We start from the raw sequence: 19765 nt of genomic DNA on the forward strand, positions 1-19765 counted from the left end.
TTAATAAGATATATATATATATAGTATACAGACTCGATATGATTAGGTAAAATCAATTATAGTCATACTTAGAAAATTAAGACTTAGTGTACCAACGGGACTATAAACAAACTAATAATGATAGTAATAAAGATATGGAAAATAGTAACGCCGCTGATAGTAATATTTTAATAATTATATTATTAACAAATTTAAAGTAGATAATATTTTAAAATGTATATATTGTATAACAGTAAAATTAAAGTAGCAGATATTATAGATTCACGTGAAATCAAATTTGGATAGTTATATGGATAAATTTCATCAAATTAATAAATTATTATATACTAGACTATAAATTTTAGCGCAAAGAATTAGATATACTTATATGTTAGAATCAATTTCACCAATGTAGAGACAATTTTATTATGAAATAGAAAATTAGTCTATTGAATTTAGAGCTACAAATTATAGATTTTAGTTGTAGAAAACAATATAGGTTTGTATTTCTTTTCTTGTTGCTTCGAACTCATTTAAAATGAGTTGCTTTTTCGCGTTGTTGTAGGTATGGGCAGTACTTGCACTTAGTCGGGAGATAGTTTTTCTCTATAAGGTGGGGAGTTTTTGAAGACAGAAGAGCGGTTCAATTTTCGAGGTAGAAAATGAATAAGGTGGGGAGAATGTAAGGACCCTCAAGCTCGTCAACGCTATTAGACCAGTCAAGACACGTTTTAGCCGCTAATGAATCGATTAGATTAACACGAACGTTAATTGATAGAAATTAATCTAACGATCTAGATGCGAAATTAGTATCATTGAATAAGTCTCGAAATGTTATGTGAAATAGACTACTCGAACGTGTCATTCGGATACCGGACGAAGAAGATATCACTGGATTAGTACGAAGGGGATTGTCATTTGCAGATAAACCGCCTGGATGCCCTTATCCGTTTATTGGGTGCCTTTATCATTTTGGTTGGCCTTATCACCAAAAACTTGTTGAGAGGAACTCATTCTTCTTCTTTCTTCTTCTTTTTCTTCCATGTTTCTTCTCTTTTTCTCTGTTGATCTCAGTTCAGAAGAACTGAGTTATTTTGTGTGAGTTTTTCATAGAAAGTTAGGTAGTGTGATGAATCGAAGAAGAGGAAGTTGATTGAACTCGATAGTAGAAGAAGCTGATGTTGTTGAATCAATTAGGATTCTGTTCTTGAGTTGGAAGAGAGATTAAGAGGAGTTTTAAGTTTCTATTGGATGAAGATTGAATGGGTTGGTGTTAAATTAAAGTTCTGAAGTTGTTCTTATGAAGAATCACAAAAACAGGTAAACTAGGGTTCCATTAATTTGAAGGTTTAATTATTTTAATTTGATTTATAGTTTGATCAATTAGATTGGGTTTGTTGTTAATTGATGTATACAAACTCTTTCCACCGACTGAACCTACACTTACAGGGGTTAGTTGTGGGAGAGTTTGGGAGATTTTAATCTATCTAAATCCCTAGGGATTTAGAGGGAGTGTATGAGAGTCTAGACAATTTTGGGGGAGTTTAACCCTAACTCCCCAGAAATCTCTTGTTTTTTGAGAGATTTGGTCCAAAAACAAAAACATCATGAAACTCCCTCAAACTCCCCCAAATTGTAGACTCCCTATAACTCTAGTGTCTTACGACTAACAGAGAGTTTAAGAGATTCTAATCAAATCTCTCACCACTAACAGGGGAGTTTAAGGGATTTTGAGGTAGTTTTAAAAAATCCCTAAAAATCTCTCACCACTAACAGAGATTTTAAAAGATTTTGACAAACTCCTCCACGACTAACAGGGGATTTGCCAACTCTATTAAAATACATTGAAATCTCACACGACTAACACCCTAGACGATTGGAGAGATTACGCATCAATCACAAAATATACAAGCAAAAACGATAGTACTTTTTCTCTCCATTGTCACGGTGTTTACGATTTTGTCACCATGCAAAGATTTCGCCAGTGGTCGATAATAAACCTTATGTAACAAAAATGCTCATCACCGGCAAAAAAAAAAAAATAGAAAAAAAAAGAAAAAAAGGTTACTAAATGCCTAAACGGACACCCAGTATAATAATGGAACCATGAACATGAAGAGTAAATGAGAAAGGCTGATACGAACTAATGAATCTTGAACATATATTTCCATTTGTGGATTTAAGTAAATAACTTCTAAAAACGAAGTGAGTAATCCAGTGGGACCTGCTAGATTAAGACTAATGCATAGTTACAGAATTTGCCTACAATCAGTGACATCTTTGGAATCAAGTCTCACATGTCTCTAAACAAATACATCTCTGAATCGAAAGAAGCATTTATTTGGTAACAAGTAAAGGATCCAGAATAATAAAAAATGCCTACATCACCATTGCGGGAGTTTCTTAGCTAAAGGGTCCAGACTCCAGAATCTTGGTACTGCTACTTCAACATTTTTTCCAGCCATTTGATAGAAAATAATATGATAAAATTCAATAAATCATATGTTATCAGGATGATCCTTTCCCAAGCCATGAGCAAGTGCCGCAAATCGTTCATTCACATTAATAAATAGCATACCCCTTTTCAGTTATTAGTCACCCAAATTCCTATAAACAGCAAGGAAGGAGTGGTTTCTTTCTGTCTCTGTCTCTGTCTCTGTCTCTGTCTCTATTGCTTCCTAGGAGGGTCCCCCATACCAAGTAATGAACAATTTCTGTCTCTGTTCAAGATACACTCGAGTCTCAACCACCACCAATCTCTCAAGGGTCAATGATTCCCAGAGTTCATCTCTACTTATATATCTACAATAAGATCAGCGAAGTTGTAACTCGTAATGTAACGATACTTGTAAAACCAGGACTAAATAGCTGTATCTTAAACTGCAATATCTAATTTTTTGGCTAATCTGGCGTGCCGAGCAAAAATTCACGCATGACAATCTGCGGAACATTTTATCAAACGCCATCGTGCATGGACACAAAACTTCACATACATATGAATATCATTCCAAAATCTAAACTTTTCTTCAAACCTAACTTCAAAATATGTTCATCGGTGGATTAAATTAGGGTAAATGCAGAAACAGGGTTGATTTTGGATTAGATCAGGGTATACGAGGTTGCAACAGTTGCTGTAGAATAGATAGAAGAGCTAGAAGGACATGAGGTGAATTCTTTGATAAAATAAAATAAAATATAAGGAAGAAGATCCCAAAGAGTACCTACGTTTTCATGTTGCAATTTGGGTGAAACAATTCTTATCGCTGTTAGAGTGAGCTCATGATCAGTTGGATGTTGAGTTAGGTCACAGGCTAATCTGGTAATACCAAATAATTTGTAAAAGTCAATTCTAATAAATGTTTTCCCCATATATATTTCAATTATATTAGCTTTCCCCTTAAACAAATTAGCTTTCCAACAAAAATCATCAAAAAGTCGCTCACCAAGCTGATTTCACATTTTTTGGACTGAGTTTGAAATTCAGAGTTAAAACCTTACATAGGAGACTCGAACCCTAGGGTTTTCGTTCATCTCCAGTCACCACTCTCTACTCCTCTTCCCACCAAATTTATTTTCAAGTTTTCGAAAGTAGTTGCCTACCGGATTTGATCCTCGAAAATCCAAACCCTCGTCACATTTCTCTCCTTCTGTCTTTAGAAATCCCGTCGTCCCTTTCCCGCCAATCTAATGTTACAACTAACTTGATTTAAAACTACAGAGTTCCGTTTCATGTTGGACTTTTTTACAGAGAAAGAGAGCAAAAGATGAATCAAGAAACGTATTTTCAATCAGCTTATCTTGTTGCTTCTCCATCGTATCCAAACTCAGTAGCTTGGTCTGATGAGAATTTGGTTGCTATTGCATCCGGACATCTTGTAACGATTCTGGTAAGTGTAATAAGTTATTTCGAAAGAAAGAAGGTTCTGATTTTGAATTATCAGATATTTTTTGAGAGAGAAAAAGAAATGATCTTTCTTTTTGAACTTCAGTTACTTCTGAATCGAGACAGGATGGTGTTCAATTTATGTTAACGATCTTCCCGAAATGTATGCATAGAGATTAGATCATATGATTGGTGATGCTGAAGGCAAATCTGGATATGTTTATATTGATTGTGAATTTTAAACTTCGTTTAAATATGCTCTTCTTCAGAGCTATTTGTGAGGATTTTTAAAAACTAACTTGCTTACCACTGTTTAATGTTTTTTTTTTTTTTTTTGAAGCAGCACTGTTTAATGTAGTAAACCCTCAGTTCTATCTCTGATGAATTTGAATTTAAATTGGTTATTATGACTCATGAATAAAACTCTTTTAGAATCATATTATTTTTGATGATCTCGATTTAAGCTTCTTCTGAGTGGCTTTTGGAGTTACTGTTGGTAGGATGAAACTTTGGTAACTTTTGATCTCGATTCAATCTGTGGTAAAATATCTTCTGAAGATGCCTTTAGAAGTAATTAGCAATTTCTATGTTTTAAATTTATTTCGTAGAATCCGTCACGACTTAATGGACCTCGAAGACTTATTACAATTCCGGCAAGCAAGCCTTTTCCGATTGGTGTAGTTAATAAAGATGGTATGTTTGTAATTAAATCTGTGTTTTATGCTCTTTTTATATGTTCTATCTTCCTTCCCAGGTTGCGAGACATAACAGTCCAGTCATCAGGAAATTCTTCACTATATAGATTTGTAGTTCCAATAATATTTGTCGTGCATAATCGTAATAGTACAATGTAAGTTGGCTTAACTTTAAGTAGTATGTGGACAAAGAAATTACTATAACCTTATCTTTATATCAGGAAAAGGGTTCACCTTATAGCGGCTTCATTTTCGTTACAAAAGAAATGCAAAACAAGAAACTGAAAAGCATTATATCCGTTGAGCACAGGACCTATTGGCCCTACATAAACACGCATTAGGATCAGCTTCCTTGGGTGCCTGTTGTTCCGAATCGGTTTTTGATTCCTTTGGTTTAAATAGTATTGCTCGTGCGTCATAGCTTATTTTTATCTTGTGTCTCGTAAGGCATCAGCTACTGGATTCTTAACACCTTTACTAAGCTAGCAACTCATAGGTTCCAGTCAAATTCATTGAGATTTTGGCTAAACTTTAATTTGAGGTAAGAAGCAGGGTATTGATCAGGCCAACATGTCCATTTAAAATTTGGTGGTTTTCCAAACTGGCTTATCCATCGTGTCCTTGTTCATGCACATGTTCACTTGCCATGTCCCTGATTCATTTAAACACTCAAGCTGTTATCATGTTTAATCACAGTGCGTTTTGGAAGTTTAGGTACATCTGTCTTGGCTTATCGTCTTTATGTCTGTGTTAGATAATTCTGTACTATCCAGATCTGGTTACCAGCTGTTTATTGCCCACCTGTCTGTCACGTGATGCCCGGCCGTGTGTGCGCACTATCATGGTCTCGTCTTGGACTGGCTCCTAATTCTGGGTACATAAACATGCAGAACACTCTATGTTATGTGTATATTACTTAGGTTATCTTATGTTATCTTATGTCCATTTAAAGACTTCAATGTTAATTTGGTGTAGGTGCTTGCTCGCTGTTTGCACTACAGAAGGTCGTGTGAAGCTTTACCGCTCACCATGTTGGGAGTTTTGTGCTGAGTGGATAGAGGTATGCAATAAGGAAACTCTAACTGATGTATGGGTTCTTGGGAGGAGATCTGGTAGAGATCAGCCAAACTTCTGGATGAATGGTTTTCTTCGCAAAGGGCTACAGTTTATGACAACAGTCTTTTCTATGATTCCGTTTGTAGGTTAAAGACATTTCCGACTTGTTGTTTGATTATCTAATAAGTATCAACTATGGAGAGGTTAGCATGCCCTTCACTAAACCGTTTCCAGTCAATTCTTTTAGTTTTTAACTATGAATGTGTATTTTCAATTATATTCCGCGCTAGTTTGATCTCTTATTTGTGGAACAATTTGAAGTTGTTTTTACTATGAACCAAGCAATTTTAACCCTTATTGCCATCTTATTTAAGCTAACGATTTTTAGGAACAAGCATTCGAAAATGACATAGTGACGGGATCTTGCAATGATCTGCAGAACTCTCGGGTCAGTAAGAAGCGTAAGGGGAAAATGTAAACCTTCAAATTCATCCTATCCTGTATATCTGTTAGATTTTAATTGCCTTAATAAGTATGTTTGGTGCTGTTGTCATTTACCTTTCTCTAGCATTGCTTTTATCATTATAATAAACTCAACGTTTCAAGAATTTGTCTTTAGTACTGTGAACTTTTGGATTTTGCTTTTTGAAAAACATGGTGCAGTACTAGTCCAGGAGATTTGGGTGATCAACTTTCATTTGATTTGACAAAAAAGGATGAGAACGGTGGCTGTACACATAGTGCGAAACTATATACTACATGCACAGCGTTGGCCTGCTTCCCATGCTCCTTATTGAAAAAGGGATCGTCTGTAGAGGTTGCTAGTAGTATTAATGGTTGGGGTTGAATGCTTATGGAACAAATTTGTTGTCGTTCCTTATGTTTGATACATCTGCGTTGTGTAGGTTCTTGTACAGAATGGGGATCAACGTATTTGGGTTGGCGGTGTAATAAAGCGTGTGGTAAAAGCAAAAGCTCTTGTTCTGTTTCGGGAAAAAATGAAATATGGTAAACTTGTTTTCTTTTAAAAGTTAATCTTCAAAGGCACGACGAATATCGTAATGTGGTTCTTGCGGCTTTTACTTTTCAGGAAAGCAAGATGAATGGGTAGAACTGATCGGCGAACATGATAGTGTCCTCATTGGTAATACACCTAATAAGAATACCTCATCTCTCGGAATTCGTCCCTCTATGGATGTTGGTAATCTTCCAGAAGAAATTGCTTCGGTACAAAGTAATGATGTGGAAGGAATTCTCAGTATTGGGAAAAATGTAGAAGCTTGGACGAATGAGAGGTAAACCTATTTGTTTCTGATTGAAAATTGGGTCATTCATTTCTTATTAAAATGTATGGTGACACTCTCTTGAATCTTAATCGAGCAATTTCTTGTAAGCTGTATTTGATTATGCTGTTAAAATCAGTATTTCCCCTGAACCTCTTACAATGCCATTGTTTCTGTGTGTAACTTGTTCATGTGTATCCCTTAACACTTGTTTGAGTATTTTCTATATAATGCCAAACATACAGTTTGTGTTGAAAAATGGTAACGAGATGACTCTTAGAAAAAAAGAAGTAGCTGCATTAAGTAAGAATTGGGTGAAACTGGGGTTTGCTAATCCCTCGTTAAAGAGGAAACAGTGCAGATGGAATGACGCCACAATTTGACTCGCGGGTCGAGTATGATAAATTGCAGTGATTTTTAAATAATCTCGTGAAAAATATATTTTGTAAATAACTTCACATACTCGTTTATTCATCCATATGAAAATATTATTTACTGCTCGTCACCTTCTACAGGTATCAAACCATAGTTAACTATGGATATTTTTCTTTTCTATCTTAATTAAAATTATACCTCTGCAATTTGTAAAAAGGCCTGGCACTCATGTAAGCCGTTTTTGTTGTATGGTTTGATTTCCATTGTCTATTTGCATTGACCATTCCAATTTCTGTGCATTGACCATTCCAATTGTCTATCTGCGTTACGGGGCAGCAAGAGTTTCTTATAATAAATTTATTGGCAGGTGGGTGGAAGGTTTATTTATGGGATTTAATGGCAATAACCTAACAGTGAAACTTTCGGGTAAGTTTTGAACCAAATGATCGATGGAAACTCCAGTTACTGCATATATTGGCTTAAAGAGAAAAATCAAGATATAAGCCGTTCAAATGCCGCCATATCGAATATGCTATATGCTGTCACATTTAGCATTCTCCTTCAGCGGTATTTGCTTAATTATAATTAGTTGTGGTCCTCATAGCAGGCTTCGTTGATTTACTCACTCAACTTCAGTTTGGCTGATCACCTCTTTCAAGTTGGTTCATGTTCATAGATTCTTTATCCAGGCTAGCTACATGAATTAAGCTTGGAACTAGTGCATGCCAATAGCAGTTTATTCAGGACTAGCCATCAGGAGGTCCCGAAGCACCATGTTTTTGTGTCTTCGACTTTTTAATGTCCAAAGCTTTAGTTGTGAACATGTTAGAGAAATATTTAGCTGTTTGTGGTACCCATGTAACTACACCAATACACAAGAAGAGGCCGAGAAATACTTATCATATTTATATGCTTATCATAGGCCGAGAAATATTTATACTTATCATATAAATATACAAATATGTATATTTATATGTTTGTGAATATAAATACTTATATGCTTTTCCTACCGTGCCTGTGTGTCATGATGGTATGTTGCTAATTTGTTTACTTTCAACACAGGTGATGCAGACTGTGTTGAGTTAAACACTATGTCGGTTAGAATGGCGCCGGTATGGAACGGTGAAATTAAATCATGGCAAGTTACTGTTGTCAAGATTGAGTCAAGTAATCGACAGTTGTTGGAGGTGTTCCCCATCATCTCTTTTCTTGTTTTATTCTATAGAGATGGGATACACTACACACTTTGTGATAGCAGCTTTTGTGGATTTCAGATGGAGATGATCCAGGGGCAGATGTAATGTTCACAACGTTTTTGCTCCCTGTTTTTCCAGTGAACTTTTTATGTCCTAGTCGGGCTAATATCCGGATTAGATGGTCTGTGTTATGAGTGAAACATCTTCACCTGAAACACGAACCCTGGATCATCACATGTGACTCATAAGAGTCAGAAATTTTGTAGTGCACATCCTTCCTTTTTTTTTATGATAAAAGATAATAACTAGGTAATTTCTTTCATATGTCATTTGAACCATGTATATATTTGACTATAATACCTTAACAAGTTTTGTTTTGTTTATTTGTCACTGTACAGATAGTTGAGGTGGAACCTCAAAAGGTCATAGAGAAGTCTCTCAAGAGTACACGAGGAAGTGGCACTCGTTCATTGTTAAGTGCAGAGAAATATGCTTCTCGCAGTTCGATGTTGTCATCTGTTATTGTTGCCTGGTCACCAACCCTGCATTTATCATCTGGAATTTATCCAAATTCTCAAATTAGACCATCCAATGACTGTGCTATACTAGCTGTTGGAGGGAAGATGGGTAATTTTTTTTTCTGGAGAATCCATGAACCTCTTTGCTATTCTGTTGAGCAAAGTACGGATTCTGTTGATGCCGTCCTTGTTGGACTCATTCAGGCTCATAAGACATGGATCACCGCAATCTGCTGGGAACTTTCTGCTGAAGCTTTAGAACACCAGGTTCTTTTAGTCACTGGGAGTTCTGATGGAAGGTGAATTATTTATTCTCTTTCTCTTTTTCATATACCCACATCCCAATAGTTATATTATGTGGAAAGTAGTTAAACACCTAGTGCTTTAAAACATAAAACCTCTTTAACTTAACCACTGGTACTTTGGTAGTAAACTAAATCGCAACGCTTTCACTAAAGTATAATCTAATGCATTGTTGTTTCAGTGAAATGGTTTCCTCTTTTTTTGGCATAGCTGCTTATATAATGTGGAAAACAATAGCACACCTAGGACTTGGAAGATGGACCCCGTTTAACAGAAATACTTGTTAGTGTACCAAATCACAATGCTTTTGCTGGAGGTATAATCTAGTTCGTATTTTTAATAGTGTAAGAATTTGGCTGGGTGATACTGAAGCAATGCTCACTTCTTCAGAAGTCAATTCTGCTCCATTTTCCTTGCTGAAAGAGGTGAGATGAAATTTTTTCTGCTCGTTTCATTTCATTTCATTTCATGTTAGTTACAATTACTTGCTAATTAATATGTTTTTTCTGTAAATTTTTTAACTTTTATAGGTAACGGCAGCTGCTCCTTCTCCAGTATCAGTTCTTTCATTGACTTCAAGGTCCACAGGCAAGATGTCATTAGCAGTTGGGAGAGGCTCTGGAATATCGGAATTGTGGATCTGTCACACAACTAATTGCAAATTTCAGTTTGCTGGCTTATACAATGCACATGGTCAAGTGGTAAGCTATTCGCCCCGTGTTTGGTCTTATCTGTACGATTTTTATATAATGGCACCTATCAGCATAGAACCACGTTATTTCAGTTGCTTTAAGGTCACCGTACATTTTATTAGAGGTTTTCATTTTCTGATGATGTCTGGCCTGTTCTTGAACACATTCCAGGTAACAGGTCTAGCTTGGGCCTTTGATGGTTGTTGTTTGTACAGCTGTGGCCAGGTAATTAATTAGCCCCGAGTTCAATTTCTTGTCAAAATCCAACAGTGAAGATAACAATCTAAAGTTATACAGCGGAGACGAATTGAACCCTTCTCATTGAACCCTAAATCAGTTATTTGAGTGTAAACAACTTTGAGTTTAAAGACTTCCATAAGGTCTTGAATTTGTACTTTGCTTCAGTTATGGTGGGTACCTCTGAAACACTGTTACTGAAAATAAAAATTAACCCTTACGTGGTAAAAGAAAAAATCACATAGTTTACTTGAACAGTTCATTATTTCCATCATCTGGAGATGATAAAAAGTAGCAACAGAAGAGCACATGCCACTTCATGTGCAGCTCCACTTTTGCATTTCATGCGATGGAGATGTGGGAACATTATTAATTAACTATTGGATGGCAACTACTATCTTTTTGCCGATATGCTGTAAACAGAGAAAATGATAGCTAGTTCTCTTTTTATTTACATTTTCTTTAATTTCTAGCCTGCCCTTTGGCTAAGTTCCCCCTGGTAGATGTTTATCTTCTTGTTACTCGGTTGAATATATTTTAAACCATGTTTTCCATCGGGAAATTTTCCACATTCTGATTAATAGTTTATTGTTTGCTGGTGATAATAAATAGGACAACACTATACATTGCTGGATTTTACATGGATGCACTCTCCACAAGGCTCCAATTCCTTCAAATACTCTTGGTCCCTGGCCTTCTACTGATGTATGATATAATTCGTCTCAGTTTTCTTGTGTTTATATCAGTTCTAGTTTTGATGACAAAAACAAAATCTTTTCTACAGCTTCCTCACGTGTCCGATTCATGCCTTGGTAACAAAATCCCAGAATCTTTTCTACAGTTTCCCCTGGAAACTTGGTGTTTGTTGTGGTAAGATATTTATCTTTTGAACACTTTATCAACAAATGTTTTCGAACTTTATTGTCTATAACACCTAGTAGAAATTACATTCTTTGTTGCTCACTTGATAATTTATCAGCACACATCCTATTTTTGGGTCCCTAGCTGTTAATCGGACCAGGTTAAATTACTCAACCTATAATATTTTGAAGAAATTCACAAAGTGACAACTCAGAACTTGATTTCTGCAACTGTAACTTTTATCATTCGACCCTAGGGATCCAGAATCAACTAATAATTTACTTGGTCCTCCCAGGCTCGTGGCTTTGATAGTGCTCTTTTGAATCCAATGTATCAGGCAAGGTAATAGTTTTTTCTAATGATTTAATCTTGTCGAAAAGGTTCTGGGATTCGTGTAGCGTACGTAAGCTTTTCCATGTCTCTGTTTAGTCAAGCACTTGAAACTTAATTAGCGGCAAAAACTCCTTCTCCCCCCAGGACTCAGAAGGCAGCTGTAGAATTCTTTTGGGTTGGTGGGCAGCACCTTGAAGTTTTATCTGATGTAACTGAAGGGTTCAAAACCGAACCTTGTCCTGGTCTGTCGCAGAGGGAAATGATGTTTTGGGAGTCTAACATATTATTATCTCTTAATCAGTATGATAACCTAGATAAACCACTAGTTCTTTGGGATGTCATAACAGCATTATCAGCTCTAAAGAAGTCCACACCAAAATTTGCAGAAAAGATTCTAGTAAAATGGCTGTCAAGTTGGTTTTTGGACTCCAATCTTGCCTTTTCCATTGACAAGATCTTGTTACATGCTCGGGATTCTTTGTCTGAAATACATTCCCGCCATATTCACCTCCTCAACATTTTCTGCCGACAGTTGATGCTATCTGAACTGAAGGTGGATACACTTAATAAAAAGGATGGGTCGGAAGAGTTGGGTTTTGCTGAAAATGAGAACCTTAAGTTGTGGTTTCTCTTGCTTACTAGCAATGAAAGACAATTAAGAGAAAGGCTTGTCACATTTAGTTTCACAACTGTACTGAGTCTTGCTTCTTCGTCCTCCACAAATAATTCTAATATTAAATATTGGGTGCCACATGGAGTTGCACAGATGGAGCAATGGGTAGCAATCGATCAAGAACAGATCCGTCTTGCATCTGAAGTAAGCAAGCTGAACAAGAGGTACACCATACCTTCTATTTGGTTTTGAATTGTTTCTATGCTGTTTACATTATCTCTTTCTTACAAGTCTCAAGCATTTCTTACAAGTGTCCAGCATTCAAGAGTCTTTGGAATTGTTTTTTTTCTAGAAAGGAAGTCTGGATTTTGTTAGTGTAGGATTTTTAAATGACAACCCAGAAATAATAACATAAGGAAGAGGAGAGAAAAACCACAACATCATTATATTTTATTGAAATCTGAAGGGGCTGTCACAGAAGGCTAATCGCATGTCTGCAAAAAGCATATCAACAAAGATGTTTTCTCACTCCTAAAAATTGCAACTCTCCCTCTTTATTTGAAATCTTGCATTGAGAATGGAAGTGTTTAGGCATTCGTATACTGCTCTCAAAATTGTTAAGGGGTCTTGCACCATCTTTATTTGAGTCTCAACAAGTGTCTTACCTTTTTTATAACAGCAAGCTCCATTCGGTTTCTGAATATGTTACAAAGGAGCGATGCAACTTTTGTCCTGCTCCAGTTCCATTTGAATCTCCAGAAGTTGATTCGTATGCTGGTTCAAAGACCAGCGATGGAGTACATAATCGCCACAAGCTATCGCGCTGTGCGGCTTCAATGCAGGTTTGTCCAACCACTCCATTGTGGTTGTGTGTTTGTTGTTGTAGGTGGGTCTGGAAACTACCACCTCAAACTTTGTTTACTATGCGTGGATACCCTTCATGTCTGAATTCTCTAGAGGAAACACAAGTATCTTCAAAACCCTTGTCCCTTTTGTGGGATTTTATTGCAGAGACTGCAACCTGAGTTTTTACTCTCACCATCTGATAAGAACTTAATAGTTCTTACCCACGGCCAGTAGAGTAGACTTTAAAAGAACACGAAAATTTAGAACAAATTTATAATTCTCGTAGATAATCAAACTAATAACACTAGACCTTCTTATATAGGCCACTGAACTATAAAATTAAGGAAAGGTAACCTAGAAAGGAAACTACTTCTATAACTAGGAATCTAAAATAAAATTCTTAAAACAGAACAATTTCCAAAAATAAACTAATGCCTAAAACAAGAGAATTTAAGGAATTCTAACCCTAACCCTAATTTTAATTAAGAATTCTAAGTAATTGGGGATTTCTTATCATTCCCTCCCCTTAAGATTTTCCTTGACCTCAAGGATCAGTTCAACCATGGAGATTACTGGATCAACCTCATCTTCTTCTTCTGGTAGATTATCCTCAACAACTGTGTTAGGAAACAAAGCCTTCTTCAACGATACATGAAATACCGAATGTATCTTTGACTCCTTAGGCAAGTCCAATCGATAAGCCACAGGTCCTATACGCTCCAAAATCTTATAAAGTCTAAAATATCATGGAGATAATGTTTGGTTCTTTCTTTGCACATTAGAATTTTGCCGATATGGCTGCAACTTCAGATACACATAATCCCCAACTTGATATACAACGTCCCGACGTCCTTCATCTGCCCTTAGCTTCATTTTATTCTGCACCACTTGAAGTTGATCCTTAAGCATTGATAAAACTTCATTCCTCTTGGTTATTGCCTCATCCAAAGTTGTGGTTTTCGCTTCTCCTGGTAAATAAGTTGCTAATACCGGAGGAGGAATGCCATACACAGCCTCAAACGGTGTAGTATTAGTTGAAGTATGATAGGATGTATTATACCAATACTCTGCCCATGGTAACCAAGATGACCACCCTTTTGGTTTATTTCCAGCGAAACACCATAAGTAACCTTCCAAACATCTGTTAACCACTTCAGTTTGACCGTCGGTTTGCGGATGATAGGACGAACTCATTCTTAACTGAGTTCCATGTAGGCGAAACAACTCTTGCCAAAAATTACTTGTAAATACAACATCCCTATCAGAATCTATAGATTGAGGAAATCCATGAAGTTTGATGACTGTTTCTAAAAACTTCTGGGCTACCGATGTGGCTGTATATGGATGTTTTAACGCAAGAAAATGGGCATATTTAGTTAGTCGATCCACCACTACAAGAATCACAGTTTTCCCTTTAGACTTTGGCAACCCTTCAACAAAATCCATGGATATATCTGTCATACTGTAGTAGGAATCGGCAATGGTTGAAGATATCCTGCTGGAGAAAGAGTACTATATTTATTCCTTTGGCAAACATCACAACAAGCAATGTATTCTCTCACCTCTTTATGCATTCTAGACCAGTAGAACAACTTAGATAAACGTTTTACTGTCTTCAAATATCCGGCATGACCAGCAATTGGAGAGTCATGAAACTCAGGTAGTAGTAGTGCCTTCCACCTTGAAGTAGGACTTATCACTAGTTGATGTTGTTTATAGTAAACTAAACCATCTCGTACGGTAAAGTTATTCTTGCCGAAAGAAGGCTAACTCACTTTAAAGATGAAATCTGTGATCCACGGATCTGTTTTTAGTTCAGCCAATAGGTCTTCCATCCAAGCACAACTAACATAAGTTACATAACAAATTTCACCGTTTTCAAATTTTCGAGAAAGTGCATCAATAACCTGGTTAGACGATCCCTTCTTGTACTCAATCGCGTAGTCTTAGCCTAATAATTTTGTTAACCATTTTTGTTGTGCCGGTGTTACAGCTCTAGCATCCAAAAAATACTTCAAACTTTGTTGGTCTGCCCGAATAAGAAATCTTCTCCCAATTAGATAAGGTCGCCATTTAGTAACCGCATGAACTACTGCTAACAACTCTTTCTCATAAGTTGACAAACCCATATGACGAGGTCCAAGTGGCTTACTTGTGAAAGCAATTGGCCTACCTTCTTGCATCAAAACCGCACCTATTCCTACTCCACAAGCATCACTTTCAATAATGAAGGTCTTTGTAAAGTCAGGTAATGCTAGCACGGGTGTGGATGTCATTACACTTTTCAATTTAACAAATGCGTTTGTTGCTTCATCTGTCCACAAAAAACCGTCTTTTTTTAGCAATTTTGTAAGTGGTGCTGCAATATTAGCATAACCTTGTACAAATTTCCTATAATATCCTGTCAAACCTCGTAAGAATAAAGCCTTGACAGTTCTCGGTGACGGCCAGTCCAACATATCCCGTATCTTGCTAGGATCAGCTTCCACTCCTCCTCTTGAGATGATATGACCCAAATACTCAACCCTCTCAGTACCAAAAGAACATTTACTTAATTTGACCTTAAGTTGATGGCTTTCTAATATCAGGAATACTTCACGAAGGTGCAATAAATGTGCTTCCCAGGTAGGACTATAGATCACAATATCATCAAAGAAAACCAAGACAGATTTTCTTAATTGATTTCTAAACACATCATTCATAAGATGTTGAAATGTAGATGGAGCATTAGTTAATCCAAACGACATCACTAGGAATTCATAGTGTCTGTCATGGGTTCGAAAAGCTGTTTTGTAGATATCTTGTTCATACATCCTAATTTGATGATAACCCGATCTTAAATCTAGCTTCAATAAGAATAAAGCTCCATGTAGTTCATCTAATAACTCATCAATGACTGGAATAGGAAACTTATCCTTGACAGTAGCCTGGTTTAAAGCTCTATAATCAACACACATACGCCAAGTGCCATCTTTTTTCTTAACTAACAAAACAAGAGAAGAGAAAGGACTCGTGCTTGGCCTAACTAATCCTGAGTCTACCAACTCTTTAACAATCTTTTCGATCTCACCTTTCTGGTAATGTGCGTACCTGTAAGGTCGTACATTGATTGGAGCACTCCCAGGTTGTAACGTTATGCGGAGATCATGGCTTCTCACATGTGGCAGCATTGTGGGTACCGAGAACACCTCACCAAACTCTTCAATTAATTCTTGTATCTCCCCTGGTGTTTCTTGACTAATTTGTGCTTCTGAACATTGGTTGATTTTGCAAAAGAACCCAATTGATCCCTTATTTAAGAGTTTCTGGATGCTATTGATGTTAGCTAACTTTACTTTATTTTTCTTATCTCCTTCTAGTCGAATATGTTCACCATCCCTCTTAAAATCCATGGTTAAATGTTTGAAATCCCAAGTTACGGGACCCAACGTTTCTAACCATTGGACTCCCAAAACCACATCGCATCCCCCAAGTGGCAATACATAAAAAGTTCCTTTGAACCCATATTTATTTAACTTATAATCCAGATCCAAGCATCTTCCTTCACAAGTCATTCTAGCACCATTAGCTACCAACACCTCAGAAGTCTCATCTTTAATTATCTTAATTCCCATTCTTTTAGGTATCGCAGAATCAACAAAGTTATGGGTACTTCCAGAATCGATAAGTATGGTAACTTTAGCCTTCTTAATTTCTCCTTGTACCCGCATGGTTTGTGGAGCTAATGATCCATCCAGTGCATGTATAGAAATCTCGACGGTTTCTTTTTCAGATTCTTCTTCTATAGCAACTTCATTTGTACCTTCATATTCATCCTGATTGTCATATCTATCAATTAAGAACAATGTCTGAGTTTTACAGCGATGACCTCGGTGCCACTTTTCATCACAGTTATAACATAGTTGTTGCTTTCTTCTTTCTTCAGCTTCAGCCTGAGTTAATCTTCTAACAATTGGAGTTGTAACTTACTAATTCTTCAATTTCCTACGTTTGATTTTCTTATGCTGCTGCTTGTAACTTACTAATCTTCATCAGTTAATTCGAGTTTTACATGTCTCATCAACTACATGATTAAGAAAAAACCATTATGACAGATCCATTAAGTTCTCTTATTATTTTGACTTCTTTGGATTTTTTTTTTGTGAAATTCTGCAGTTATTTGTTCACCTTAAGCTGATTAATCAAGAGATGTGAATAGTTGAATTTCGTTTGTTGTAACTATTAAAGGACGGTTGCGACTTTACATGTGAAAATCGACATGAGAGAACTTGATAAACTTAATTTAGTGAAATATGGTGAAATTTATATGAATCTTCTATTTTCGTTGCTCAATTTTTGTAAACATTAATGTTTATTTCATCTATTTGATTTTTCTTAATTTACTGTATGGGTTTTGAATTTAACAACATATGGACTTCATAGATTTTTACTTAGTAGACTAGTGTACAAGATGGTACACTGCAACATAACCAGTGCACAAGAAGGTACACTACAACATCAGAAATTTGTTGCATCATCGCACTTGTGATTCTATTTGTTTCAGACCATTTTTACCTTTATGTATTCAACAATTCAAAGATCTGATTTTTGTTTTGCATGATTACAAAAGTTGAATTTGATTCTGATTGGCTTGATTTGTGTTAATTATGAGGTTTGTTTTGATGTCGCAGTTTGTGGAGGACAACATGTCCCAGTACGACGATATGGACAACATGGGGGATGATTATGAAATGGATGATGTAGAAGACGACATGGATAAAGAATTCCACAATATATGATTTTGAACCTAATGAGGATGACCAATTGGTTTGTCTTTTGAACCCACTCTCTAGTTTTGTTGAATTTACTGCATTGGGTTTAATTACTTAATATATGATCTTGCTATGGGTTGATAAAGATTTTATTTGGATTCTATTCTGACTAATAAAATAACAGATATGAGATGATACAAGATGATTTTATTTGGATTCTCCGGTAATTCAATTTTTGAATTAGATAATTCTTCTTATGACTAAGTCCCCATGTTGATCTTAATATTATATCAAAGTTTTTAGTCTAGAATTATGAATTAGAAAATGTAGTGGTGTTATTAAGCTCAACTATTGAAGAGTCACTTCTTGTTGGTTATGACAGAAATTAGATGTGTACATATTTGTACACCTATGATATAAGTGTATATTGTAGTACACATGTGTGTGCATAATAGTCCACTGTAGGACTCTTAATCAAATTTTAGTGACAATCTTTTTTCATTTCTTAGATGTCGAATCAGTGATGCTATGAGTCACTTACTATTATGACAGAAACTACAAGTGTACATATTAGTACACTTATAATATAAGTGTACATTGTTGTACACATGTGATAGAAATTACATGTGTACATAATAGCACACCTGTAATACAAGTGTACATTGTTGTGCACTTTTTAATACAGGTGTACATTGTTGTGAACATGTGACAAAAATCACAAGATGGTGGACATATATCGCATAAGCTTATATATGCGTTAGTTTCAAGTTAGTATTAGGGTTTTATGAAGGTAACTATATGTGTACTTTAGAAGTTTGTTAAATGTGAAATATTTTGAACAAGATAGATTCATTTGTGAGGTGTTTCGGACAAGACTAGTTATTGAAGTTTTGTTGTTCTCTTCTACTTGTTACAGGAAATTGATGCTATTGATAATACAGATCTTCCTCCAAGATATGTGAATAACACAGGTCTTTCTGCAATAGTTGGAAGGCTTAATCTGGATTGGGTCGATTCTGATCAGTCGGCTGAATGAGGCTTTCATCGTGCAATGGCTCTTGCTGTAGTGAATTTTTAGAGGTTAGATAAAAAAAAATGTTAGCTCTGTACATGAATATTTGTGACTTTAGTTTCAACTTCTGCTGAAAATATGATGGTAGCAAGCAAAAGGTTGTGAGACAGAGAAGGGGAGTTTTTACTTGATAAACTTACCCCAAATACAAGTGTACAAATTGGTGCACCTCTAATACAAGTGTACATTGGTGCACCTGTAACAAGATGAGTGCAGGTGGATTTCACTGTCATTTCATCCTAGAAACAAGCCTTTTGTAGGAACTGAGATGGTGGATTTCACTGTCATTCTCATCCTAGAAACAAGCATATTTTATTTTTCTTTGACCAAACCCAAAATAAACATACCTATCATTTTTAGTAAACTCTAAATAACAAATATGCCTATGTTTGTGAAACAAATGAGTGCCTAGTTCTATAAGAGCTTGCAACTAGGATTATGAAGGTTCCTTTGTATTATGAAATTGTTAAAATATGTTTGGGTTTCTTTGAATTTTTTTGTTCTGGGGATTAATCTGATTACTTTATTTGTTACGAAGATGGAAGAAATATTATAACTGGTTCAGTGAGCTAAGATGTAAGAACTCATTTGGAACAAATGCAAACACATAGACTCTTCCAATGATTAGATCGAGTAATTCATGCGAAGGTGGTATCAGAGTTGGAGATGCCATTGTTTCTAGGGTTGAACATGCTAAATTATCAGGTGCATTTGAGACACTGGCAGGGGATATGCTTCCTACAACTGATGATTAATGTATGCACAAGGATGAGCTTGATTGGGATACACCAACGGGTTAAGTCGCTTATGTAGGTGATGCAATTGAAGATATTCGTCAAGGCAAGGTTTGTTCTTTATTAGCTCTGATCACTTACTCTTCTTACCCAAAAGTACTAGTGAAACCGTGAAAGTGATGATACCCACAGCTCTTTTTCTTTTCTTTTTTGAGTAGATAGTTGCACCCGTAGCTCGGAACTGGGTTTGATCTGGTATGATCAAGTTGTCCACGTTTTAATTCAAATTTTATGTTGGGTCTATCTTGCAGATGGTCATTGTTGTTGATAACGACGAT

At 36.0% G+C, this 19765-nt stretch overlaps 1 protein-coding gene across 1 annotated transcript; it reads left to right on the forward strand.

Moving 5' to 3' along the window:
• The first annotated feature begins 3223 nt into the window (after window positions 1-3223).
• On the forward strand, window positions 3224-19448 carry LOC113297660. Its single transcript, XM_026546215.1, has 22 exons — window positions 3224-3866; window positions 5331-5431; window positions 5533-5617; window positions 5760-5816; window positions 6002-6087; window positions 6277-6430; window positions 6519-6621; window positions 6704-6908; window positions 7639-7697; window positions 8334-8458; window positions 8866-9284; window positions 9632-9713; window positions 9819-9989; window positions 10152-10205; window positions 10830-10922; window positions 11002-11087; window positions 11374-11420; window positions 11556-12248; window positions 12704-12866; window positions 17541-17676; window positions 18538-18701; window positions 19232-19448. The coding sequence occupies exons 1-17, from the start codon at window positions 3744-3746 to the stop codon at window positions 11399-11401; spliced, it is 2031 nt and encodes a 676-aa protein (XP_026402000.1). The 5' UTR covers window positions 3224-3743; the 3' UTR covers window positions 11402-11420; window positions 11556-12248; window positions 12704-12866; window positions 17541-17676; window positions 18538-18701; window positions 19232-19448.
• The last annotated feature ends 317 nt before the right edge of the window (window positions 19449-19765 follow it).

The sequence above is a fragment of the Papaver somniferum genome, chromosome 7 (genome assembly GCF_003573695.1).
Source record: "Papaver somniferum cultivar HN1 chromosome 7, ASM357369v1, whole genome shotgun sequence".
NCBI lineage: Eukaryota > Viridiplantae > Streptophyta > Magnoliopsida > Ranunculales > Papaveraceae > Papaver > Papaver somniferum.

Bases quoted from the DNA above. Each gene is read 5' to 3' on its own strand.
- LOC113297660 (XM_026546215.1), top strand. From the start codon at position 3,744: ATGAATCAAGAAACGTATTTTCAATCAGCTTATCTTGTTGCTTCTCCA. The intron at 8,459-8,865 runs GTGTTCCCCATC...GTCACTGTACAG, and splicing joins GTAATCGACAGTTGTTGGAG to ATAGTTGAGGTGGAACCTCA. The intron at 9,990-10,151 runs GTAAGCTATTCG...AACACATTCCAG, and splicing joins ACAATGCACATGGTCAAGTG to GTAACAGGTCTAGCTTGGGC.